Here is an 18,670-nt window from a genome sequence, read left to right on the forward strand (position 1 = left end):
CGATGGATATTCTGCTTACCATGAACCCCCTATCTGCTTCCAGCTCCGCCCTCCAACAGCCCACAGCCTACCGGCCCCGTTTGATGCTGGCCGGGGCCCCGGGCTCAGGACAGAGCTCCCACATGGCCCCCGCCTTGCTGCACCACCTGGACAAGCTGCCGGTGCACCGCCTGGATTTACCCACCCTCTACTCCGTCAGCGCTAAGACGCCAGAGGAGTCCTGTGCTCAGGTAAAGTGATTCCACGCAAGGCCATCTGTTGCACAGGTGGAGAGACGAAGCAGCTTATTGACTTCTATGTTTTTTTTGAATAATTGGTGCTATAGCTTTTCTCTTATTCTTCCATATTTAAGCAACAATGTGTGCTTGACCTGTGCGTGTGTGGCTGCAGGTTTTCCGCGAGGCCCGCCGCAGCGTTCCCAGTGTGGTGTTCATGCCGCACATCTCGGAGTGGTGGGAGACAGTGAGTGACACTGTGAAGAGCACCTTCCTCACCCTGCTGCAGGACGTGCCCTCGTTCAGCCCCGTTCTTATCCTCGCCACTGCAGAGACTCACTACTCACAGCTGTCAGAAGAGGTAGGAAACACAACGTGTATACACACACACACACACACACACACACACACACACACACACACACACACACACACACACAAGCTGACATTTTCAGATTTTACCTGGAGGCCTGGCCCATGTTCTCATATGATTACGCATATAGCTGTTGGTGGAATTGCTTCCATTATGTGAGAGAGGAGAGGGTTAACCTAGTATAGGAGGCATCATTCAAAGGGTTTCTTTGTTGCTCTCTTACTCAGGAGCTCTAGTGCAGACCCACACAGGGCGTCACAGTCAAGGTCATCTGCTCCCACAGAGTTTTTTATCTACTTTGGCTCCATCTGCTTTTTCTTGTCATTTATCCCACTACCCCACTTTTCACCATGGTTATCCCCCAACCCCTTGAATTTATTATTCTCTTTCCGAAAGCCAGAGCGAGAGTCAGCCCACCTGCTGTGGGGTTAGACTGTAAGGGAGGGTTTGGTTCAGAGTGAGGGGGAAATAGAGGATATTGGAGGGGAGAGGCAGATCCAAATAAAGAAGAGGGTCCTCCTCTAGTTGGGCAACAGAAGGGCTTTAATTAGATCTGGCGGTTGGTAGCAACATGTTTTCAACCCAGGACACACACACACACACACACACACACACACACACACACACACACACACACACACACACACACACACACACACACACACACACACACACACACCATAACAATGGGCCTGTGCAGTTGTTTTTTCTGTCCGTCTCTGTATTTGTGTGGCTGCTGTTTGTGCAAGGCCTCAACCCTGGCTACGCTTCAACGATAGCTATGCTCTTGAGATGATTCTTTCTCTGTAGTTTATTAGGACCAAGGCACTTGGGATGGTAAACCCCATAGTTGTATTGGACACTTTTTGTTTTTCCTTTGCTATTTTACTTGTTTTTCTATCTTTCTTTCCCTGCCATTCTATGTTTTCTTTGTATTTTATGATTGATATTTCCCCTGTAATTCTTAACATTTCTAAAGTTTTTTTTTTTTAACTTCCCTTTACTCCTCCATGTTTGTTGATTACCAATATAAAAAGTGGAGGTAAGAGAGCATTCAGCCTCTGTGTCTCATGGCAGATTGCTATTCATTACATGCTAGGTGAGTGGCTGGAACCACGTAGGATTGGCAATTACTTTTTTTCCATTAAATTACCTTTTCTTTGGTCATTGAACACATAGCGTGTAGCCTGGAAAATTGTTAATCTCATGATGGGACAAATGGTGTGCATGAGGACATCAACACTGTCCTCAGGCTATGTTGTCTTTGTCCTGGTTGTTCTTCCCCATTTGAGTGTCTTGCGCTGCTAGTTTCTTGTGGAATTACATCGTTACACTTGTTAATCAGTTCTTTTCTTAACGTGTGTACGGTTACATCTTGAGAATACCTGATCTTTTCTCAATTTTCAAAGAAATGTTTGAAAGAAAACCATTATACCTTTGCCCCACACAGTGCCTCTTTCTCTTTTGTTCCCTCACTTGCAATAACAAATCCTTGGCCTAGATGGTCAACAATAAGATTAATATTATTGCCAAACCCCTGTGCTAGACCGCTGCCTACTTTCTGTTGCAGTTACTTTACTAGTTTCGATAATTCTGCTGTTCAATGAATCCTTGTGTCGTTTCCTTTAATGGTGATTATGGTTATTTTGGTTCCAACTCTTAAGACTTTTGAAGCCACACGAATGCACCAAATGGACTGTTAAAAATAAATACACGCTTTCAGCTCTACTAAGAAAAAAACCCATAACTGTGATAACAAGCAGATTTGAAGTTTGAAGTTTGTAGAGGACCCGCATACAAACTCCACACAACTGCTGCTGCTTGTGATTTTCTACGTGATTTTGTAAATCCGTAAGGAAACATATCTAGTAGTCCCACTGAAACTGTTCTCCAGGTTTTCCAGCGAGAGTATGATTTGCAGATTACTTGCTGAATGAGTAAGTTTTTTTTTTTTTGTCTTGTCTATTAATTTGACCGTTGATTATTTAAAGTGGCCCTATTCTGTTTTTCCACTTTTTCCCTCTCCTTTAGTGTGTTATATATATTTTTGTACATGTAAAAGGTCCGTAGAGTGTAAAACCTGAAGTCCACGCCTAAAAGGAGTGGACCCCCCCCTCCAGAAGCTCCTGAAACGGCTCCATTGAATTCTCTCCTTCACTTCTGTAACTTTATGAGGTCACAATGTTACGGAAGTGACGTAAAACCCCTTCCGGCTAGTTTGGCCCTCAAACAACAAAAGAGAGAGACGGAGCTGAAGATGTAACTGTAACTTGAGATAAAAATACGCACCCGGAAAATAGCATAATAGGTTCTGTTTAAATCAAATTATGATACTTGTCTTTTGTCTCAAAGTGGCCTTGAAGCTTCTGCTTTTGATTCAATTTTTTAAGGCACATTCATGCTGCAGTCCATGACGCTTCAAGTGATTTTTTTTGTCTATCTCCGAAAGTGTTGTTTCACTCTCTGGCACGGAGAACACAGTGACAGCTGCTGTCTCAGCTCCAGACCGCAGCAGGGAAGAGGCAGCATCCCTCCCCAGCCAAAACTGACACGACAGGCTTCGGTCCAACTACATAGCCTCCCTCCCTCCCTTAACAGCCGATCATGCCGGTTAGATTGACTTCCTCCTCGCTGGAGGACCGATGGAAATTGCTAGAACATGTGATTTAAAGTGTGAAGTAACTGCAGTTAGAGGAAGAGAGATGGAGTCCCATCCGTCTTTAATTTTAGCGCTGTAGCACTCTTCAGGGTGTGCATTTTGAGGCATCATACATCACACAACAGTGAATTGTGAATGGTATGAATACGCATTACACAATAACTTCTTTTGTTAGATTATATATTGTTCAAGAAGTAATTGCGAAACAGATAACTTTCATTTTTGGACCATTTTATGCCACTGATATAATGATATAATGGCATAATATGACAAATACACTCTGTCAAAGAGCAATTTACTTTTAATACTTGATAATATTCAGACATTTAAATTGGAATGAATCTTAAAATATCCGTTTAAAAATAAAACCAAACCAAAATAATATATAGAAAGATCTTTTCGGGCTTTCTTAACAAAAATGTGCAAATCCTGCACATGCTCAGGTCTTTTATAATGATAAGAAAAACCCTCCTGTTTAATCTGGCACCATGTTGGCTAAATGTTATTGACATTTTAATGTAAACAAACACACATGTAAACATATGAGGCCCATCTAGGGCTGAGCGGTAATTCTATATGATCTATATGATTTTTTTTTTTTTAATGGTGTTCTATCCCGATAAAAATCATATGTTGAGATATCTCAAACCACAATAAGGCCCTCTAAATACTTAATTACAAGCACATATTAACACTTCACTGACTTCAAAGTGCTCAGCTCTTGTTCGCTATGTGTGTCTCCAAAAAGCAACTCATAAAGCAGTGCATTTTCAACATTACTATTTTTCCTCAGTGGATGTAAAATATTCAGTTAGCAATAGCGTGACAGGGTCTGCTTTTCTGGATTTGGGGTCGCAGTGGCTGCAGGCTAGGAGAGGTAGCCCACTTGTCCGTCTCTGTGGCCACATCCTCCGGCTCATTTATGGGGGCGGGGATCCCGAGGCATTCCCAAACCAGATGGGATGTAATCCCTCCAGCGTGCTCTGTGGTGTCCTCCCAGTTGGACGTGCTGGAACGCTTCCACACTGAACCACCTCAACTGACTCCTTTCACTTCCAAGGAAGAGGGGTTCTACTCTGAGCTCCCTTCGAGGCGTATATACGTGACCTCATTCTTTTGGTCAATACCCAAAGCTAATGACCATAGCTGAGGGTTGGAATTAAGATGGAGTGGTACATTAAGAGCTTTGCCTTCAACCTCAGACTCTGCTCCCCCTTCACCGCGACAGTCCAGTAGGGTAAACGCCACGGCTCTCTGCTAACTTTTAGATATCCTAAGACGTCCCAAAATGAATGTGGACCGTCCTGGATTTAAATTCTTTGTTTTTCTACTTTATCATCAAGAAAAATTATTCAAAGTGAGGTTTAACATAAATGTACATCAAAGGGATTTTTTGGGTATTCCAAAACATTTTAGTTTTTATTAAAACAAATTTAAATTGGTATATTAATAATATAAATGTTTGTTTTAGATTTTGACGTCATCTTAGTTCATTTTTTCTTTTTATGTGTAAAAAGTAGAATTCAGTTAGAAAACAAGAATTTATAAATTGCACTGGTAATGGGGAGAGACTCAGCATGTTGCTATGGACAAAATGCGTTAGTTACATGATTTGAACAGTTTTTATAATTTTGACTTCTCATAAGTAACGTTACGTTATCCTCAGGTCCCTTACTGTAAATGCAGAGGTCGGCTATTGACTGGTTAGGTAGCATTAACGTTAACGTTACCTCTCCATTACCATCAAACACGCTATCGTTAGCTAACTGGTAAAGTTAACAATAACACTAACAAGCATCCATTATTCATGACTTGGGTTTAATTCCCTTTTTGCTGCATCAGCTGCCTTGATGGCAGATTTCAGCAGTATGTTCTGTGTGTGTTTATGTGGTTATTTTTCTTTCAACTCTTCTTCCAAATTTGTCTCAAAGTGAAGTTTCGTACACCCCGATTCTGGCTTCTGCATTAATGCTGAAACCTAACCAATCCGAAAGACAATCTCATGCTTTGTTTTACCCTCAATCAGTTCTCAACATCTGGACTTTAGTGGGTAAATTTCTGTCTGGATGTCATTTTCAACATTTTTCATTTTGCAGAATGTTAACAGACCTTCTTGGTGTCATCCCTTGTAGTTTGAGAGACCTTTTAATGTATCATCCTCAGACAATTGTGAATCGGGAAGGCGTCTCTGTTATTATGTGGATTACTTGAAGACTTTTTCCACTCAAGCTGTGTTTTATTGCCGTCTCATTTTACACCTTGCAGTAGGGATGTTGTTCTTGAGAAAATTGAGATAAAGATGTAGTAACAGGGCAGAGCCAGGCTGTCTGACGAAAGTGTTTCTGGTTTGCTTTTGAGTCAGTTAAGAATTGATCATGCTAGCAGAACAGGAGTCCAGTTTTGTTTTATAGTTTGCTCTTCTCACCCAGACATCCCCAATTTTCTTTGTACACTTAGCTCTCTCTCGTCTACACACCCTCTCCTCCTCCCTCTTTTTTTAAGCATTCATCTATCCACACTTTTCTGCTAACCCTCCCTGTGTCAACACGCCTGCAGCCTTTATCATGATGAAAAATACTGCGAATCATTACCCGCTGTGTGCTACACACACTTCGGCTGTCTCTGGCTCCCCTACTGTCTTCCTCGTGTTTTTTTTTTTTTACTCTATTCCTCCTTTTTCCTTCCTGTCTTCCTGAGGAGAGAGTGTGAAATCCACAGAGAGAGAGAGAGAGGATAAGAAAGAGAACAGAAGGCAATGTGGAGAGAAAGAGAACAAACATGTCATGGGTAAAGGAGAGGATCGATGTGAAAGACAGATGGGGTGGGTTTGGGGGGTATAAAGAGGAAAGTTGGTGCTTAGTCAGCAACAGGGCTTCCCGTCGGGAGAAGCCTTGAGCTCCATCATGGAAGTGAACCGGGAACTTTGAAGCCCCCTGTAGCCCCGATGTAGATGCAGACCAGAAAACATATAGAGCTTGAAAAAGGGTTATGTATTTCTCTACCAATATTGTACATAAGAAGAGCAATATACAGCATTCAGGGCATTAATATCGCAGCGAACATCTATTTGTTGTATAAAGATACAGTGCTATGACGTTTCTCTCCCTTCGTGCGTGTCGTTATCCTAGTTTCTCCTTGCTTTGTTGACATGGGCTGCTCGGTTGGCTTGCTTTTAGTGCATGTTCGTGCAAGTGAGCGTGGCTCAGGGCCCAACTGACAGCGTTGTTGGTCTCGTTGCGGAAGCGTAGCGCCCACTTTCTTAGTCCCCCATTATTATCTGTCAGCATGTTTTCCGTTGTTTGTACTGTTAGCACTGTTGGCGTTCCTGGCTAAGAGTCGTTGGCTCAGGCGTCGCCATGTTGAGAGCCGTTGAGAGGCAATTGAGTGGTCCCAATCTCCTTTAACTTTCTATCTATACTTCAGTTAAATTATTGTTATTATGCCATTGTTCCTATTTTCAACACTTTCTTTATCACTTACATTTTGTTATTTTGTTGCAATCATTGTGATGTAATCAATTGTATAATAGGCATGTGTTTTGTACCTGTATTGGCTCTTTTGTGCATATGAACTACATGTACTAAAGACTAAGACCTCTTACCTTTTTTTGTACAGTCCATATTTTAAATGCCTGAAAGCTTAGAATTATATCCAGGCTCACATCCCTAAACTACTGCATTTTTAAGGCAATGCATCATTGATGAAGTTGGGAAGCTCTGCTTTGATCAGGTATCATCTGGTCTAGAAATGACTAAAGACCTCCTTTTTTTATTATTTACCACAGTTGCAGTTAACGTGGACATCAAACATTTCTCCTTTTCATGAAAGTCCTGAACTTTTAAGCAGTGTGCTTGGTTTCTGCTGTGCTCAGTCGGGCTTTATCTTAATGTAGTGGCTGATGAAAACTGGCACAATCAGCTACACGCTGTCTTTTATGTAACTAACATAAATTGGAGTAATCAGTTCAGGAAACAGTTGGTGCACAAAATGAAATGAAATTAAGTAGATTTTACAGGGAGCTAAAATTAAGAAATTAAAGAAGTAATTGTAATGTTCTGCCCTATTAACAAAACTTAAGAAAATGGCCAGAACTTTACACACAAACCTCCCCCGACACCATTGTTTCATCACAAAAAGCTAATTTTCACGTTAAGCTAGGTGCCTTGGCTTTTGGTTTTTTTTTTATTCCATGCTTTAACAAGATTTTTTTTATTATGATTACAAGAGTAATTTCCTTGTAAGCCATAGCACTATATGGTAGTTGTGACTGAATCATCATGAACCCCCTGATTTGTTTTTAATACAGCTAAGAAGCATGTTCCAGAGGACGTACGGGGAGGTAGCGACGCTGTGCCCTCCAGGAGAAGAGGACCGGAAGAACTTCTTCTCTGACCTGCTGTTGGTCCAAGCGGCCAGAGCTCCTCCACGCCTCAGGAACACGGGTAAGACAAACGCATGCATGGTGAGACAGTTATGACTCATCTCTGCTGTCAGTCCTAGAGGGCAGTGTTGTCTGCAACTGCATCTTACCTTTCCCAGCTCTGGTCTCAAAGTCTTTTTTTTCGGATCCAGTGAACGGTAGAAGAGCAGATGTTATCTCATCATTATTTGAGGTGTGTGTGTGTGTGTGTGTGTGTGTGTGTGTGTGTGTGCGTGTGCGTGTGCGTGCGTGTGCGGAACCGCCTCCAGATCAACTCTGGTAAAACCAAAGAGCTGGTGGTGGACTTCCGCCAGGGTAAACACTGTCCTCCGGAACCAGTACCAAGTACCTGGGTGTTCACTTGAACAATAAACTGGACTGGACTAATCATTCAAAGGCACTTTATAAAAAGGGTCAGAGCAGACTCTATCTGCTGAGGAGACTGAGGTCCTTTGGAGTGCAGGGAGCACTCCTGAGGACCTTTTTCAACTCTGTGGTGGCATCAGCCATTTTTTATGCAGTGGTCTGCTGGAGCAGCAGCATCTCAGCAGCCGACAAGAAGAGACTCAACAAGCTTGTCAGGAAGGCCAGCAGTGTGCTGGGGTGTCCACTGGATACGGTGGAGGTGGTGGGAGACAGGAGGATGATGGCCAAGCTGTCATCCCTGATGAACAACACCTCCCACCCCATGCGGGACACTCTGGCAGCTCTGTGCAGCTCCTTCAGCCACCGGCTGCTTCACCCCCGGTGTGTGAAGGAGAGGTACCGCAGGTCCTTCCTTCCTGCTGCTGTCAGGCTGCACAACCAACTCTGCTCCCAGCAGACCACATGACACATGACAATAAAAACATGACAATAAAAACCTGTGCAATACAATACACTGTGAAATTAGTTATAATAGTTTTTCTGTCTGTAAATATAATATTTCAGTTATTGTTGTTATTTATAATACTTGTTTTTTTTATTTTCATTTTTTATTTTTATCTTGTCTTTCTTTACTATGTCTCTTGTGTGCACTTTACTCTATGCTGCTGTAAACCTGCAAATTTCCCCGCTGCGGGACTAATAAAGGATTATCTTATCTTATCTTATCTTATCTTATCTGCTCTTATCTGCACACTGTAGTTAAATGTTTTACCTGTTCAGTTTCTGTTAAATATCACTTTTGAGATTGAGAATAGAAGTGTGAAGCCAGTATCTATTCTAGACATCTCTATCCCACACATGCACATCAAAATCAGCAACCCCCCCACCCCCACCAATCCCTCCCTCCAGCTACCCCCTACCTTCAGTGGTCCCCTCGCCCCACGTTCACAGGGTTCAATATAAGACAACTGTCCACCCGGGCTTTTCAAATGGAAATTGTGCCCAGCATTCGACCGCAGTTTGCTCATTGATGCAAGGCAGGGTCCCCCCCGCTTTACTCGCCCGGTGCTCTTCGGGGGGGGGGGGTTCCTGCCTGAATAAGACAGCGTTCGGGCTTCCAGCAGAGAGGCCGACTGGAAAAAAAGCAGGGAGAGGAATTGCTGTGAGGGGCCTGGCTGTTATTAGCCATAATTAGAATCAGGGTTTGGATTGCTGCTACTGAGTGAAGCGGCCCGAGGTGCTGTGGAGCCTTCCTAACGATGTCGGCAGATGCCTTGGGCGAGGATTGGTACCTTGGGAGAGGAGGAGAGGATATCTGCTTGCCTTGCTCCATCACTCTGTCATAGTCCAGAGGCTTTTTCCTTAGTGTGTTTCAAAACCTGAGCTGCAAGAATCTTAAAACGTTCATGTTTTTTTTTTTTACCTGGGGTGTGTATTTCTTTTTTCTGTTTGCGATGATGATAAAAAGAAACCGTCAAGGATCAGGGTTGAGATCGGACTGTCTGGTTGTCAACTTCCAACCAATGTGCTAGCTGTGTGCTTCTATTTTATTCGCATAGATGGAGTAGTGATTTTTGCCTTTAGGTGAGGCCTTTGTGTTTTGTTACTAGGGGCAAACATTCTTTATTTTGTCCCCGGATCGCTCTTGGTGTTTCAGATTTTAAGGGTCTTGTCTATAGGTGGAAGTGCATTATATTAAGTTGCTGCTTCTCTCCCAACAGGGAGGTTAGAGGAGGTGCTACCGGCGGAGGAGGCTCCGGGCCCCAGAGTCCTGTCAACAGAAGAACAGCACCGCTTGGCCGAGCAGGAGGAGAACACACTACGGGAGCTCAGGCTCTTTCTCAGGGATGTGACCAAGCGCCTGGCCACTGACAAACGCTTCAACATCTTCAGCAAGCCGGTTGACATCGATGAGGTAAAGAGGAACGAACCCACATCCTGGCATCTCACTCACGGGTTTGACAAAAGCCGTTTGTTTTTTTAATCCTGTATTAATAATGAACTCTGCATGTCAGGTGTCGGACTACCTGGAGGTTATTCGGCAGCCGATGGACCTGTCCACCGCCATGACCAAGATTGACACCCACCAGTACCTGACGGTGAAGGACTTCCTGGCGGACGTCGACCTCATCTGCAGCAACGCTCTGGAATACAACCCCGACAAGGATCCTGGAGGTGAGGAGCAATATGACATGGGCATGCACATGAATACACACGTGCACATACATGTAGGGTACTGTACATACATGCAATGCAATATACACATGCATTTTAATGTGTGCACAATTCACATGTTTGCACTTCTTCAGACTTGTGCTTACTTGTGCTTTAACACAATCTGCAAAGTTTTTATAAAACATAAATTCACATTTTTGTGATAAAATAGAATTATTTCTTTATCAAAGCATAGAGATTAAATTAATATTAATCATTTCATCCAGGATTTAGTCAGAAAGCTGTGATGTGAATCTTATGAGCAGATTAACTTGAGACCAAAGAGGTGGCTTCATGTCTTAAACTGAAGAGATATTGAAGCTTGATTAAGGAGTATAGAGCAATGCAAGTGAATTACAGGTTTGTAGTCACAGTGTAATGCCCAACCTAATTCTGATTTTGGGGGGAGTAGTTAACCTCTGCTGGATGTACAAGTTTTAAAAAGAACAAAATATGGTCTTTCTCTGCCAACCTATGTATGTGTGAAGAAGCTATTGGATCCATCGCAAGAAAGATATGCTTACCTAAGTCACATGTCACATTGAACGTCAAGTGCAACACTACAGTCAGTAGTATCTGTGAATATCTGAGACAAAGTGGATTTAATCTAAGATGTGGTTGTATGTGTCTCTTCTGCATGTCTCTGGTGTGTTTGTGTGTTTGTGTAACCCTCCTCCTCCTCCTCCTGTCCTTGCCTCGCTGGGGAGATGGAGCAAGAGCAGTCTTTAATCAGACCAGCTGCCTTTGACTAGTTAGTCTTGGAGCCACAGAGTTTGACCTAGTAGAAAGGTCATGACTTTTCTTGTTGTCCGATTGTATAGAAGTCTATGAGAAAATGACTCTACTTCTCTCTTGATTTATTCCCTCAGTAAACATTGTAAACATGAGTTTATGGTCTCAATCTCTAGTTTCAAGTCTTCTTCAATACAGCATGATGTTCATTTAGTAAATTATGCTCCATTTAGAGTCAAATAGTTCATAAAGCAGGGTATGTTTTCGGACGTCGCTAAGCTCTGATTCAACGACGTTGTCCTGTCTTCGCCATTTTCGTCATACAATTTTAACCCTTTCACAGTGTGTTCATGGAAGTTGAATTTTGGTTGCCAAAAATCCCTTATTCAGTAAGATGGTACTCAATCTTACCCTCTTGTGTCACTTCTGATTACAAAAGATAAGATTGTGACAGCCAAAATGCAGAACTTGAGGCTTCAAAACGGTTGTCCACATACCAATGGGTGACTATCAAGGCGACTACGTCCACTTCTTATAAACAGTCTCAAAAGAAAATAAGTGGATTTACTCAAAACGTCGGGGAATTCCTTTAATCCTAAACTCAATCTTAAAATGATCCCTAAATCTGAAGACGAATATCTATAAATTAACTTTCACACTTCTAAATCCCAAATGAAGCCCTTGAGTCTTCTAGTTTTTGTGATGGCGCCCGACAGTCCCATGGTAATAAGTCAACATTGGACTCTCCAAATAAGTATGACCATGTGTCTCTGTAGTTACTGTTGTGTTCCATTAGGATGTCATTGTGTGAGTAAAAAGTAATTAGATTTAACACTTTTTATAATGACTTATGAAAAGGGCTTCAAGGCAGTCAAATTACAGAACCTCAAGATGGTTTTTGCTTTAACTTGGAAATTCAAATGAAATAAAGTGCACACAGCCCCCACTGGAAATGCATTCCCCACCGTGTAGTTCCTGCTCCGTAGCTGAGAGGCTGCATATGCATTAAAATTTAATTGTCCCTTGTCTTGCAGTTTGAACCGATTTTTACATCATCCATCTCCTACCCGTCTCAGCACCTTTTTTCCAAAGCCAAATATGGGCTACATAATGAGCGCTGGAAAACACGAGATCACACATGTACACACAACGCAAACAAATAAGGCCTGCTATTTGCAATAGCTTACAAACTAAACTGGATTTATATTTATTGTTTAAATTGGCTACATCCCTGCATGACAGGGAAGTGCTGATGTGAAGAGGTTTGCATGTTTGTGCATATATTAATAAAAAAAAGAACTTTTTGCACAGAAGAATTTTTTTTTAATTTCTTCCATAATCAAATCCTCAACAGCGAAACCATGATGTTAATTGAAAGCTGCAAGATGTTTGCATGTTTGTGAATGTATTAATAAAAAAACATGCTTGCAAAAATGAGTTTGTTGCACGGAAGAAAAAAAAGTTAATTTCTTCCATAATCAAATCCTCAACAGCGAAAACCACGATGTTAATTGAAAGCTGCAAACAGTCGGCCTGCTTCGGACTTTCCAATTGATATGACCATTTAAATTCTGGCCTTGTGTGTTTTACCTGCGTTGTTCCCTCATAAGGATGTAGCTGCCTGACACCGATGGGAAGCATTTCTCCGTCAGCCCAAAATTAATAAATCATATCTGTGTCTTTGCAGGCGAGGGGCCTGGGTCATTTGTTGGAATGCAAGGTCTACAAATGATACACTAAAGGGAAAAAATGCAATTAGTCAGGTTAATAAAGAAGACTAACGAAGGCTCTCACACAGTGCCTGGCGGGGGGAAATATGGCCTTGCACAATTATGCTGCTGGGGGAAATTCTACACCGGCTCAACAAAAAAAAGTGCCGGGAAAAAACCTCATTATCCCTCAGTGCTCTGTCCCTCCTTGTCCTTCATGCTTATCTTCATCGCACCGTCCTCCATGTGCAATCGTGTCGGCTTCCTCGTCTTTTACCCCCCCCCCCGCTAAATAATAACTTTGTTACTAAAAAAAAAAAAAAAAAAAAGGCTGATATCTCTGTGCTCCTCAATGTGACTCAATTTCACAAATACGTCTTTTATTACTTGAGGGAAATGGCGATAATGACCCTTTTTGTTATGAAGGGAACGCGTAAGCAACGGCGTTCTATGTCAGAACGTTCCTGTGTGTTCTAGATAGGGGAGGTTATTCAGGGCCAATAAGGGTTCTGATGAGCTCTCGGCATCCCACCTGGCCTTTAACACCCCTTCCACTGACAGGCGGTCCCCCCCACCCCCACCCCCACACTTATGATGAAAAACACACACGCACACACTCTGTCAGTACACACCCCCACACACACACACACACACACACACACACACACACACACACACACACACACACACACACACACACACAAATTGCCTCCATCGCAATTAGGCAGCCGTCCTCCAATTAGACAGAGGAAGCTGGCAGATTGTGACCCCTCTGACACTCTCTGCCTGAACTGTTGTCCCTCTGCCTGCGGTAATGAGAGACTGCCTGTTTACAGTGCCTATGCTTTTAGCCTGCCACTTCAGCTCCGTCTCTATTTTCCCTCCACGGATGCAGGAGGAGGATTTAATGATGCCGTGGTACATCTAAGGGAAAAGAGGCATGAGAGTTGTGAAGGTGTAAAGAGCGAATGGGTACGCATTAAGAAAAACATTTCAGTTTGCGTGTCTCGGCTGCTTGTTTGTGCGAATGCGCCCACCTCTGTCTGGAATGGGTGAAGTGGTGATATCAGGACCCCTCATGCATTACTTGAGTTATGCCTGCTAACGCTTCTCACCAAAGCCAGCTCTATCCTTTTGTTCAACCTGTGAGAAAATGCTACAGACCCTTTTCTCACACGTACAGTGGAATGGGTATCGACTGTTTGCCTTACAGTTCCGTACATGATGGGGTGTGGAGGGCAGGCAACATGCAACTGCCAACTAGATGGCTTTAGAAAAAAACATTGATATCTAAAGGAAATAAAAAAACTGATAAAATACCATCCAAAATATAAGGTTTTCATATTCTGTCTTGCAAAGAACATGAATTCGATGATATGTCAAGCATGGAAAAACACAGTGTTGTTTCTTGTTTGCAGAGTAAAGCCAATGTGGAAGTGCCCTAAAACTTGCATTCTCTCTATTGACCATCAGGGGGCGACTCCTCTGGTTGTATAGAAGTCTATGAGAAAATGACTCTACTTCTCTCTTGATTTATTCCCTCAGTAAACATTGTAAACATGAGTTTATGGTCTCAATCTCTAGTTTCAAGTCTTCTTCAATACAGCATGATGTTCATTTAGTAAATTATGCTCCATTTAGAGTCAAATAGACCATATAAATTGCAGTCCACAAACCAGAGTGTGACATGACGATGTCTACGTCCACTTCTTCCATACAGTCAGTCAATGGTCTTGTTAAACTAATGTTTTGTTTCACTGTCTCCTCCTTTCTCAGACAAGGTGATCAGGCATCGAGCATGCAGCCTAAAGGACACAGCTCATGCCATATTTGCTGCCGAGCTGGACCCCGAGTTCGACCGCATGTGTGAAGACATCAAGGAGGCTCGCAGGAAGAGAGGTAAGGAAATCACTAAAAGAGTGTTTCATCATTAAATTACACACACTTGCTTTTGTACCTAAAAGTCTGTACACAGTTTTAAAGGTAAACACCAACATCTGTATTTAAACATGAAAAAATTTGCAGGCACAAACATATTCTTATTTATACCATACTCGATTCTGATTGGCTGCAAGGTGTCCTATTAGGTCCTACAAGGTATCTAAGGTCTATCCTATTTACTGCAGCAGTGAACACAATTTCCATCGCATAGGAACCTTTTGGGATGCTAATGATTGTTCCAGGTGTTAACAAACCCTCAGGGTAACCAGGGATGCAAAGTGAATGGATTGTAAACAATTTTGGTTACAAAATGCATTAGAAATAAAATAAATGGCCTTTTTTCATTCTTTGGTAAGTGACCATGGTATAAAGGGGATAATGCCCTTTGAGGAGAACAATATAGGGAGTTAATTGACGACTTGGAGGACGTGGAAGACGCCTACTTACTCCTTACTTGTTCTTGAAAGGCACAGCTTGACAAAATCATAAACATAAATAACTCCAGTTACTTGATAAATACCCATTATTTTTTTCTGCATTGCCCACTTAAACTAGGTTGGTTATTTTCAGTACATTATCGGTAGAGCAGACTAATTTAGCATACTAAGAACACTGAGCTGAAAAGCATCATTTGTTTATCTAAATAAATAAAACATTTTGGAAGAATACTCCCTCTCTTGATTAATTAGCCCGAGCCAGTCCATGTTGGGCTTTTCTGTCACCTTCCTCTCTCTCTGTCTTTGATAGATTATTTCACAGAGTAGAAACCTGCTTTTTGTGGGAGAATTTAAAAAAAAAAAGAAAGAAAAAAAAATCTGTAGGTTTGCCCAGTGGTACTTGATGGGAGAGTCCGTTTTTTTAGTGTAGAGTAGGTGGCTCGAGAAAGCAGCGGTGCCCGAGGCTCCAGCGTTCCAGACAGTACCTTCTGTGCTCGCTGTCGGCCTGGCGCCCGGCAACTGTACACTCACCAAACAGCCCCGAGCAGTGCCGAGTGGATTTAGGGTAACTCTAAATTAGATTTATGCGCAAAACAACACACACACATATACAGTGTAGCTAAATGATACACTTGAGCTTTCAAGCATTGACTTTTATGTGGGTTGTCAATTATTAAGTATAAAGGCACATATTCCTGATGCTATACCTGCCCACATGGGAATAAACTAACACACAGTACATTGGAAATATGACACTCACAGCATATTTTCAATACCTAGCCAATACCACATAATCAGAATTAATATAACCACTACATATATATTTTTCCTTCTTATTGATTGACCATAAAAACCATTTCTCTCCCTGCACATTATAGTTTATTTCCCCCCCATTAGAGACATCATCTAAGTCTTAATATTCCTGTACAGTACATCATCACTTATACTTAAGTACTCATATATTGTAATCAATGCAATCTCATAGCTAATTATGTTGCCAGTGTAGTACCAATATATTCTAAGAATAGGGATCTAATCCTATAGAATACATTAACCGGATATTTAAACCTGTATGTCAAATATTCCAAAGGCTTTTATATAAAAAATAATCACCCTGATATTGTTAGAGGTTAACAGTCTATCTCTTTCTTGCACATACATGCAAGTCTTTTTTAATGTATACTTTATATATATATGGTGTGTTTATGGCAGCCCAAATAATACACAAGTAGGGTACTTGTTCAATTGAATGTTAAGAAATAGACATAGTATTTCTGCTATGTTTTCCCAATATTGATCTTTATATTACAAATCCAAACACAGTGAGTAAAACTCCCTGCCTCAGCTTCAGCATCTCACTTCACACACAGCTCAGATTTATTGTGATCCATTCTAAGCTTGGGCATAATCTGCACACGTAGTAGTAGGAGTAGTAGTAGTAGTAGTAGTAGTAGTAGTAGTAGTAGTAGTAGTAGGAGTAGTAGTAGTAGTAGTAGTAGTAGTAGTAGTCTAAATTGAGTATCATTCGTCGATATTAAAAACGGAAATGTTATTTGCAATTCCCATATTTATAACCAGCTTGCTTCATCATTGTCTATGTTAGCGTCATTATTCTTTACCCATTTAAGGAGATGAAACACTATCACATTTTATATTTCTGGTCTGTCATTTTCCGTTTTCTGGTTACATTCTTAGACATTTTTTTTAAAGCTCACACGTGTATTGAAGGGAACTGCACAAGAAGCCCTGATTTGTCTTTTAAAAACCATAATCTACAGTTTTCTGTACAGCCCTAACCCCCTGAGGGATTATTGACTCCTGATTTAAGCCACAGAGGCCTGGTTCTCCCATGTCAAACAGGAAGCTTATCAAAGAGGAAGCAATTTTCAGAACTCACTCTGTTGCTTTTTGATTTCCTCTTTTAGCGGCTAAAAGCACAGGATGCTAAATAAATATTGCAGGAGCAGAAGGCAAATGCCTGAGATAGGGATGAACCCATCTGAATCTTTCAGTCCCGATACTAATATCGATACTTAGGCTTTTGAGTTTTCAGTGTTTAATTAATAAGCTGTATGCTTCACTGTGTGGAAGAGAGAATACTTTTTAGGTGTAAGGCAACATACAGTTTGATTTAAACAATGCTATCCTAACTTTGTAAAAGGAAATGTACCAAAAAAAATGTTGTTTATTATGAGAGTAATAAATCGTACATCAGCAACTTTTTCAAAATCAACAGGAATTACATTTCATTAACAACTTAAACAGGAATTAAAATTCCAATAAATGATGATGATAGTATATAAACATGAATTAAATTGAAGTTGCCCTCTTGTCAACTACACCCAATCCATTTGAGTCAATATCGGCCCAATATTAGCATCATTATCAGTGCATCCCTAGCCTGAGAGGAGGGGATACAGCAGCAGGGTAAATGTTTCATCTTCTAGTCAATGTCCTGCTATAAAGCTATCAATTAAACCCAGAGTTTCAAAACCCACAGTGCATCTTGGGGGATTTTCTCCCCCGTGACAAGATGAAAGGAGCTGTGATTTTTGCCCAAAAAACTTAAATACCACTGGATGTCAGGAGTTGAAATGTCTAATTTTCAGGGCTTGCGTGTCTCCGTGCTCCACCTCTGCTTTTCATTCCCGACATCCTGCCGCTGCAAAAAGGATACCATTGTGGTTCTTTCTGAATATATTTTCTCTGATTGACTTGTGGTTAGTCCTCGTGTTTCTGGTGTTCATACACACATCCACATCCACACACACACACACACAAGCACTCCAACTTCCCAGCAGTACGCTTCTGAAGTGTTTTTCACTCTTTTATGCACACGGACGCACACAATTGCACACGCACACGCAAAGAGTGTTGTCTGTTGTCGGTAACTGATCCTCTGTGGGCACCGCAGACCTCCAGACGCCGCCTCAGCCGACGCCGCTGCTGGGCGCCGTGGCAACCAGGAGGCACCACGCTGCAGGAGAGGAGCAGGCCAAGAGCAGCACTCAGGGCGAGGCCACTGACAAGCAGTGCACCACTAGTGAGTATACAAACCTTATCCGGAGCTTTACATAATGGCTACATCACTCTGCACTACACAAGTGCAGAGTGATCGTGCAGAGGTGGGCCCTCAATAACACACCCACCTCATATGACAAGTTAATGACAGCAGGGCCACACATTGGTTTTAGTAGAAACATAGTCCAACCAATTTGCTTGGGAAACTGTAAAATGACTACTACCGCTGAAAAATGACTTTACTGCTTTTGTGGACATGATCACATGCACGTACTGATCCTGTTTGCTTATTTGTTATTCAAACAAATGCAGAAATAATGGACTACCTTTTTATCTTTCTGTTTGACTCAAACACACTCGAGCTTTGTCTGTCGGTTACTCGCCTAGTTTTCTTTTCTTCTGTCTCTGATGCAGCGGCAAGCAGCTGCGTTGTGTTACGAGAGTATACCAGATGTATGTGGCGCCTTACACCTGCCCGCTCTCACGCACACACATGCATACGCATATATTTTCTCAGCAAGGGAGAAGCATCGCAGCGAGTAGCCTCATTAGCGAGGGCCGCTCTCTCCTAACCACTCAGAAC

At 42.0% G+C, this 18,670-nt stretch overlaps 1 protein-coding gene across 2 annotated transcripts in view; it reads left to right on the forward strand.

The window, feature by feature from the left end:
* Positions 1 to 18,670, forward strand: part of atad2b (ATPase family AAA domain containing 2B) — a 74,611-nt gene that overhangs the window by 12,822 nt on the left and 43,119 nt on the right. For both annotated transcript variants that reach the window (XR_008531864.1, XM_054618231.1), the window contains exons 18-24: positions 44 to 230; positions 391 to 576; positions 7,554 to 7,689; positions 9,755 to 9,948; positions 10,049 to 10,208; positions 14,465 to 14,587; positions 17,981 to 18,109. Coding sequence is in view for 1 of the 2 variants with exons in the window: in XM_054618231.1 (XP_054474206.1) it covers positions 44 to 230; positions 391 to 576; positions 7,554 to 7,689; positions 9,755 to 9,948; positions 10,049 to 10,208; positions 14,465 to 14,587; positions 17,981 to 18,109 (1,115 nt within the window). In the remaining variant the exon portion in view is untranslated. The remainder of the gene's footprint in view (positions 1 to 43; positions 231 to 390; positions 577 to 7,553; positions 7,690 to 9,754; positions 9,949 to 10,048; positions 10,209 to 14,464; positions 14,588 to 17,980; positions 18,110 to 18,670) is intronic.

Source organism: Anoplopoma fimbria, chromosome 18 (assembly GCF_027596085.1).
Source record: "Anoplopoma fimbria isolate UVic2021 breed Golden Eagle Sablefish chromosome 18, Afim_UVic_2022, whole genome shotgun sequence".
Lineage (NCBI taxonomy): Eukaryota > Metazoa > Chordata > Actinopteri > Perciformes > Anoplopomatidae > Anoplopoma > Anoplopoma fimbria.